Source organism: Alligator sinensis, unplaced genomic scaffold, assembly GCF_000455745.1.
Source record: "Alligator sinensis unplaced genomic scaffold, ASM45574v1 scaffold1065_1, whole genome shotgun sequence".
NCBI classification, from domain to species: Eukaryota; Metazoa; Chordata; order Crocodylia; family Alligatoridae; genus Alligator; species Alligator sinensis.
The window spans coordinates 342,290-349,723 of NW_005842812.1; the positions used below are offsets into that span (position 1 = coordinate 342,290).

Below are 7,434 nucleotides of genomic sequence, written 5' to 3' on the forward strand. Positions count from 1 at the left end.
CCATGTGGGGGGGGGGGTGGCATGACCCTGGGGGGGGAGCACGGCCAAGCAGCCCCCCTCAGGCTCCAGGGGCTTCGATCCCTGCAGAAATTAGGAGATGGGGTGCACAGCAGGCAGGGCTCCCCTCTGTTCTGTCCCCCCTCCCCTGGCACCCCCTCACCCCTGCCCCTTGCCTTCCCCAGAACAGGAAGGATAATGGGCAGCACATGTGGCGCCTAAAGCACTTCAACCGGCCGGTCTACTGCAACGTGTGCGAGGCACTGCTACTCGGGCTGCGGAAGCAGGGGCTCTGCTGCACCTGTGAGTCCGCAGTGTGGCATGGCAGGGAGGGGAGCCCCTGCCGCACAGCTCCAATGGGGGGGGATCGGCCCCCCAGCCAGTGGCAGGTGGCACCACGTCGCCTGACCAAGGTCAGAGCGGAGGGTGGGGCTGGAGGGTGCCAAAGCCCTGCCCTCCCATGACATGCGTGTCGCCCCCTACTGCCTGCAGTCTGCAAGTACACAGTGCACGAGCGCTGCGCCCGCCGCGCCCCGCCCAACTGCATCAGCACCTACGCCAAGTCCCGCCGCGAGGCCAGCGTGAGTCCGGGCGGCCCCTCCAGCACAGGGCAGGGGACTGGGAGGGAACCCAAGCGTCCAGGCTCCCAGCCCCCCTGCTCTACCCTGCCCGAGCCCAGCCCCCTCTCCCAGAGTTGGGGGGTGAACCCAGGCATCTGGCTTACACCCCCAGGTGCAGCTACACGTATGGGTGAAGGGCGGCTGTGAGGCCAGCAAGTGCGACCGGTGCCAAAAGAAGATCAAGAGTTTCCAGAGCCTGACAGGGCTGCACTGCGTCTGCTGCCACCTCAAGGTGTGGGGGCTGGGCTGGGCTGGGCTGGGCTGGGCCAGGGGGCGGGGGGCAAGGGCAGTTCTGAACACATTGCCTCCGCAGGTGCATGAAGAGTGCGCGTCCAACTTGCCCCAGGCCTGCGATTGCGGGGCCCTGCGTGATCATGTGCTGCCCCCAGCAGCCATCTACCCTGGCGTCCTGGTGAGTGCAGGCACACTGCCCTGGGCAGGGCAGGGCAGGGGGGCTCCACAGACCGGGCACATCCCAGGGATGCAGGGGGTAGGAACCCCAAGCTGGCCGTGGAACTTGCCCCGGGATCTTCTGGGATCCAGCCCCCAGATGTGCCCGCATACATGAGTGACCGGGGCTCTGTCTCTGCAGGAGCGACAGAATAGCCAGAAGAGTGGCGGGGGGACGCCCATGGAGGAGGGGGCACCCCCCATCACCCCTCCTGAGGGACAGGCGCTGCGGGTGAGTGTGTCAGGGGGCAGAGCCAGCGTCTGCGGGTGCCTTGGTGACTCCAGGGAGTGTGGACATGGGGTGGGGGTGGTGGCAGCTCCATCTGATGTCAGGCCTGGCCCATGGGAAAGCATGCACTTGCACGTGCATGCTCATCCTTTGCACATACATGTGCACACAGGTGGGTCCATGGCACTGAGCGGGGTAGGGGTGTGGGTGCCCCCTCGTGACTCCCCTCCCCGCCGTACAGGACGTGCCAGTGCCCGACACCCACCCACTCCTGGTCTTCGTCAACCCCAAGAGTGGTGGGAAACAAGGCGAGAGGTGAGGGGCAGGGGGCTGCGGGGCCCTGGACTCCTGGGTTCCTGGCTGGGAGTCCTGGGTGGTGGGTCCATGGGAGGGGGAGAATGGGGGAGTGTTGGAAACCAGGACACTTGCCCCTTGACACTCCCCACCCACTTGACGTGCCCCTGTCTCCTGTCCCAGGGTGCTGCGCAAGTTCCAGTATCTGCTCAACCCGCGGCAGGTCTACAACCTCCTGAAGGGCGGCCCAGCCCCCGGGTGAGTGCAGCCCTCCAGGCACAGCACAAGGGGCAGAAGGGAGCTGGGGGCCTGGCACCGGGATAGATGGGGGCTGCGGGTCCAGGGTGAGGAGCACTGGTAAGGCTGGGGGGACGGGGCTGTGGGTCGGGAGTGAAGGGCATCAGACAGACTGGGGGGTAGCCCCCAGCTCCTGCAGGCCCCACCCTGGCCCTGACCGGCACCCGCTTGCTGCAGGCTGAATTTCTTCCGGGATGTGCCTGATTTCCGGATCCTGGTGTGTGGCGGCGATGGCACCGTGGGCTGGATCCTGGATGCCATCGGTGGGCATGCAGTGGTGGGAGTGGGAGGCTGCCAGGTTGTCATGGGAGGGTGACAGCCCCTGGAGCACATGCCGGGGGCTGTGGGGGGTAGGAGGAGTGGGACAGGGCCCGTGTGTGTCTGCATGCGTGCATCCCGGACACCTGGGTTCCAGTGGGGCTGGTGTCCATGTGTTCTGGACACCTGGGTTCCATGGTGACTCTGCACATGTGTGTGCAGGCATGTATGTCCCGGACTCATGGGTTCCGTGAGTGTGCATCCATGTGTCTGGGATGCCCCAGTTCCCTGTCCCTGGGCCCAGTCCCAGGCCTTTACCGAGTCCGTGCTGCCCCCTGGTGGCAGTGGGTAGCGTTGCGCACTGCAGTGAGCCTGGCCAGCCTGGGAGCAGGGCAGGGACGGGATAGAGCCCTGGCCCTGCTTGCACTGAAACCCCCCCCCCCCAAATGACTCCCCGCTTTGCAGACAAGGCCAACCTGCCGCGCCGGCCGCCCGTGGCTGTGCTTCCGCTGGGCACTGGCAATGACCTGGCACGGTGCCTGCGCTGGGGAGGAGGTGAGTGACCCCAGTCCCGTGGGGCCCTCGGAGCTGGGCTGTGCCCCAGCCCAGCAGCCCAGTGTGCTCCAGACCCTCTGCATTGCACATGCATGTGCAAGTCCAGCAGGCTCTGTTTCCTCTCCACGGCCCCTGGGGTCAAAGCCTGCGGCTGACCCCGCTGGACCCCTAGGCCCCCCGGGCTGAGGCAGCCTGGCAGGGCCCCGAGATCCCACTGCCCCCCCAGGGTACGACGGGGAGAGTCTGCTGCGAGTGCTGCGGGATGTGGAGAGCAGCAGCGTGGTGCAGATGGACCGCTGGCTGGTGCAGGTGACGCCTGACAACCCGGCTGAGAAGGGCGACCCGGTGCCCTACGAGATCATCAACAACTACTTCTCCATTGGCGTGGTATGGGGAAGTGGGGGCGGAGGGGGGGGCCTTGGGCCGGTCCCAGCCCCCCCAGCCCTGACACTGCCTTGTCCCCAGGACGCCTCCATCGCCCACCGCTTCCACGTCATGCGGGAGAAGTACCCCGAGAAGTTCAACAGCAGGTGGGCATGGGGGGTGGGGAAGCAGCTGGGACTCCTGCCTCCCCCTCCAGATTTAACCCCCCACTCCTGGCAGGATGAAGAACAAACTCTGGTACTTTGAGTTCGCCACGTCCGAGACCATCTTTGCCACCTGCAAGAAGCTGAAGGAGTGTCTGAGCATCGAGGTGAGGGCACCCTGCACCTGGCCCCCGCCCCTCTGACAGGGCAGGACCATCTGGGAGCTGCCCCAGACGAGCTGGCCCCGGGGTTGGGGGGATCCGTCCCTGCCCCCCCGCTCATGCCGCCCCCCTCCCCCCTCAGTGCTGCGGGACCCCCCTGGAGCTGAGCAGCGCGCTGTCGGGGATCGCCGTGCTCAACATTCCCAGCATGCACGGCGGCTCCAACCTCTGGGGTGAGACCAAGAAGCCGCTGGGTGAAGCGCGGCACCCGCCCAGCGCGGCACAGCCCCAGGCCGTCACCGACCCCGAGGCCCTCAAGACCTGTGTGCAAGGTGGGGCGGGGCAGGGGGCGGGGCCCCTGACAGGCAGGGCTTGGAGGTGGGCGAGGTCGAAGGGCGGGGCCTCTAGCAGGGGTGGGGCCTGGATGGGCATGACTGCAGGGTGCGGCTGCTGGCAGAGGGTGGGGCCTGGAGATGGGTGGGACCTCTAGAGGCGGGGCTTGGATGAGAGTGGCTGCAGGGTGGAGCTTCTGGTAGGGGGCGGGGCCTGAGTGGGTGGGACTGTATGGGTGCAGCAGCCTGTTGTGGGGGCCAGTGTAGTTGGCAGGGGGCAGGTTGGGGGGGCCTGGCCCAAGGCAGTGGGTGATGCCTCCCCCCAGCCGCATTCTGCACAGCACCGAGCACCCCCTCCCTGCCTCACAGACCTGAGCGACAAGCGGCTGGAGGTGGTAGGGCTGGAGGGCGCCTTGGAGATGGGGCAGATCTACACGGGTCTGAAGAGTGCCGGCGCCCGCCTGGCCAAGTGCTCCGAGATCACGCTGAGGTGAGCCGGGGAGTGGGGCAAGGCTGGGCCTGGCACGGGGGCGGGGGGAAGGGTTGCTGCCACTACTTGACCTGGCATCTCCGCAGGACGTTGAAGCCGCTGCCCATGCAGATCGACGGGGAGCCCTGGATGCAGCCGCCCTGCACGGTAGGTGCCCCCTTGTGGGGGGTGCATCTCCCTCCCGGGCAGGGCCATGGGTCATGCCCTCCCCCCAGGTCCACTGCCAACATGGCTCATGGCCCTTGCAGATCCGGATCACGCACAAGAACCAGACGCCGATGCTCATGGCCCCCCCGCTGCGCTCCTCCAGCTTCTTCGGCCTCAAGAAGGGCCCCCCTGAGCCCTGAGGGGACCCCCCTTGCAGCTCGGCACCCCGGGGACCCCGCTTCCATCTGCTACGTTGCCTGGGGGTCTCCTGCACTCGGGCCCAGCCCAGCTGCTCATATCAGCCTCGAGGGGGGACACCTGACACGTCTCCTGCCCACTGGGCCTCCCCTGCTTGCTGGATCCACAATCTCATGGTGGCATCGATCCCCGGGCTGGGGAAGAGGGCATCCTGGCCTGTGATGCCCCTGGGATGGGGGTGTGGGGCAGGGCCCCCCGATCCCCCCCACCCGACCCAGCTCCCTGCCCCGGCTGCTGGCTCCCAGGGCCCCCCCCCCACCCAGCATCGCCCTATTTATTGCACCTCCCCCCGTCCTCCAAGTGCCTCATCCAGTAATAAAGGTTGCATTGGTTTGGTTCCCGTGGTCTCTGGCTTCATGGGGGGTAGACAGGGTAGGGGCGGGGGCCCCCTGGGCTTGGGCCAGATGCCTGGGTTCCAGGCTCGGCTCTGGGAGGGGAGTGCAGGACTGGCCGCCAGGATCATGTGCACACAGGGTGCCCAGACACCTGGGTTCGCTCTTCACTTGGCAGGTAACCCCCTCCCCTATGGGAGCCCACACATGGGTGTTCCAGGAGGGTGTGGGCAGGGCAAGGGCCTCCCTGACCCCATCTTTCCCCCACCCCAGACAGAGTCAAGCGGAGGCAGGTGGAGTCTGAGCATTTAATAGCTGGGACCAAGGGGGTGTTGGGGGGGACACAGAGGAAGAGTGGCAATGGGAGACCTGGTGCCAGGCATCCTGGGGGGGGGTCCCGTCCCCCCCCACCTGGCAGCAGGTCCCGGGGCTGCCGCTGGCTCTAGACAACATTGCCGCTGAGCAGAGGACTGCTCTCACTGTGGGGACCAGTGCCCAGGGCCCGGCGCAGCAGCAGGCGCAGGGCAGCACGGTCAGGCAGGCGCAGCTGGGCACCAGGGTCGAACCGCACGTTGCGTCTGGGGCAGAAGGAGGCTGTGTTAGCATCCCCCAGCCATGGCTGGGAGAGGAGGGGGCAGGGAGGATTAGACTCACCTGTAGGCGAGGCCCACAACGCCCAGGGCCACGGCCACCAGCACCAGCCCCACGAGCAGTGTGACCCGGGTCCCGGCAGCGTCTGCACCTCCGACGGTGACGCGGGTGCTGGCCATGGCCAGGCCGCTGGGGTTGGCGAGCGAGACGTTGAGACAGTACTGGCCGGACTGGTTGAAGGCCTGGTGCAGCACCAGCTGGCAGGCGGGGGCAGCTGGCACCGGGCTGCACACGGTCTGCTGTGGCGCCAGGCATGCCGCGTCCATCACCACTGTACACACCTCATCGGGCAGGCTGCAGGCACAGGGGAAGCTCAGGGGGGCATCAGGGGAGGGTGTGGGGTTACCCCCCAGCCCTGGCCCCGGCCCTACCTGCCCTGGCATGTCACAGTGAGCTCCACTGCACTCTCGCCGGCCGCCGGCACCACCTGGACAATCTCCACGCTCTCAATGCCCTCTGCAAGGGAATGGGGTCAGCCCCTACGGGGGACACCCCCACCCCCAATCCCGACTACCACGGCACCCCAGGGAAAGCAGGCAGTGGGGTGTAGGAGTGTCCCAGCAGAAGGGGATGGGGTGCCCCCGTTGCCCCCCACGCCCTCCCTGCGGTGCTGGGACTCACGGACAATGTCGAGCTGGGTGGAGAAGGTGCCGTAGCGGTAGAGGACGCAGCCATTGGGCGGTGCCTGCCTCTTGGCTAGCACCAGGGCAGGAGCGGCACTGGGGACTGCAGTGCTGGCGGTCACCTCTGTGGAGCAAGTAGAGAGAGAAGGGGAGACCCGCCAGCCCCCACAGGGCAGGGGGACCTCAGGGCAGCAGAGCTCCTGGGGGATGGAGCTTGGAGCTGACGTGGATGCATTTGGGGCCCCAGGGGAGCTCCCACCCTCACCTGCCACCTACCTGCTGTCCCGGAGCTGGTGCTGGCCACGCTGGCAGGGAGGCTGGGCCCAGCAGAGCCTGTGGTGGGAGGCAGGTCTGCAGCAGGGGAGGTGGAAGCTGGGAGCAGGGGGTCCACGGATGCCACGGCCAGGTCCGGCCCGGGGGCGGCAGCCATGCTGGGTACCCCTGAAGCCGTGGCAGCTGCAGGGAGCGTGGTCCCGGCATCAGGGTCAGCCAGCCCTGCCGTGGCCAGTGGCTCTGTGGCCAGCTCCTCGGATGCTGGGGCCACCGTGGCTGGGTCACCAGATGCTGGGGCCGCTGTGGCCGGGTCGCCAGATGCTGGGGCTGCCGTGGCCGGGTCATCAGATGCTGGGGACGCCGTGGCCGGGTTGTCAGATGCTGGGGATGGGGTGGCCGGGGACCCTGTGGCCCCGGATGCTGGGGACCCTGTGGCCTCAGCCGTGGGTGCTGGGGGCAGAGAGAGGCAAAGCTAGAGTGAGGCTGGGCTGGCGCCAGGGCTCTGTACCTCCTCCCTGGGGATGCCCCCCTGGACTTACCGCTGCTTGGTGGCTGCACCGTGGCCTGCCCGGGGCTCCCACCGGTTGCTATTGTGGCTGCTGCTGTGGCCCTGGTGGGCTGCACCGGGGGGCCCGTGGCTGTGGCTGGGGCCGGGGAGGTGCCCCCGCGGCCCAGGGGGATGGCGGCCTGCAGCACGACACGGGGAGTGAAGGAGCCGGTGGCCAGGTAGGTATGGGTGACCTGGGCAGCACGGGAGATGAGGGTACCACTGCCATCCCCGAAGTCCCAGGAGCAGGCGACATCGGCGCCCGTCAGGTACCCACTGGGGTCATGCAGCCGGACCGTGAAGGACACGGCCCGGTTCCTCACGAAGCGCTCGGCCACCCCCGGCTCTGCACCCGCCACGGCCACCGTCTCCACCCGTGCCACGTCCACTGAG

The 7,434-nt window shown here is 67.9% G+C and overlaps 2 protein-coding genes across 2 annotated transcripts in view; one reads left to right on the top strand and one right to left on the bottom strand.

Moving 5' to 3' along the window:
• The window catches only part of DGKA (diacylglycerol kinase alpha), a 7,113-nt gene extending 2,161 nt beyond the window's left edge, over nt 1–4,952 (top strand). Inside the window, exons 8-23 of the mRNA XM_025191393.1 lie at nt 70–300; nt 490–578; nt 730–849; nt 931–1,029; nt 1,210–1,299; nt 1,538–1,611; nt 1,774–1,848; nt 2,065–2,150; nt 2,611–2,700; nt 2,927–3,087; nt 3,166–3,230; nt 3,304–3,394; nt 3,531–3,720; nt 4,090–4,210; nt 4,297–4,357; nt 4,459–4,952. Of these exons, the coding sequence (XP_025047178.1) occupies nt 70–300; nt 490–578; nt 730–849; nt 931–1,029; nt 1,210–1,299; nt 1,538–1,611; nt 1,774–1,848; nt 2,065–2,150; nt 2,611–2,700; nt 2,927–3,087; nt 3,166–3,230; nt 3,304–3,394; nt 3,531–3,720; nt 4,090–4,210; nt 4,297–4,357; nt 4,459–4,557 (1,742 nt within the window). The 3' untranslated portion in view covers nt 4,558–4,952. The remainder of the gene's footprint in view (nt 1–69; nt 301–489; nt 579–729; nt 850–930; nt 1,030–1,209; nt 1,300–1,537; nt 1,612–1,773; nt 1,849–2,064; nt 2,151–2,610; nt 2,701–2,926; nt 3,088–3,165; nt 3,231–3,303; nt 3,395–3,530; nt 3,721–4,089; nt 4,211–4,296; nt 4,358–4,458) is intronic.
• A 289-nt stretch (nt 4,953–5,241) lies between these two features.
• PMEL (premelanosome protein) overlaps nt 5,242–7,434 on the bottom strand; it is a 5,297-nt gene continuing 3,104 nt past the window's right edge. The window contains exons 5-10 of the mRNA XM_006035246.2: nt 7,034–7,429; nt 6,498–6,944; nt 6,220–6,345; nt 5,970–6,054; nt 5,602–5,892; nt 5,242–5,525 (exon numbers count right to left, since the gene is read on the bottom strand). Coding sequence (XP_006035308.1) covers nt 5,390–5,525; nt 5,602–5,892; nt 5,970–6,054; nt 6,220–6,345; nt 6,498–6,944; nt 7,034–7,429 — 1,481 coding nt within the window. The 3' untranslated portion in view covers nt 5,242–5,389. The remainder of the gene's footprint in view (nt 5,526–5,601; nt 5,893–5,969; nt 6,055–6,219; nt 6,346–6,497; nt 6,945–7,033; nt 7,430–7,434) is intronic.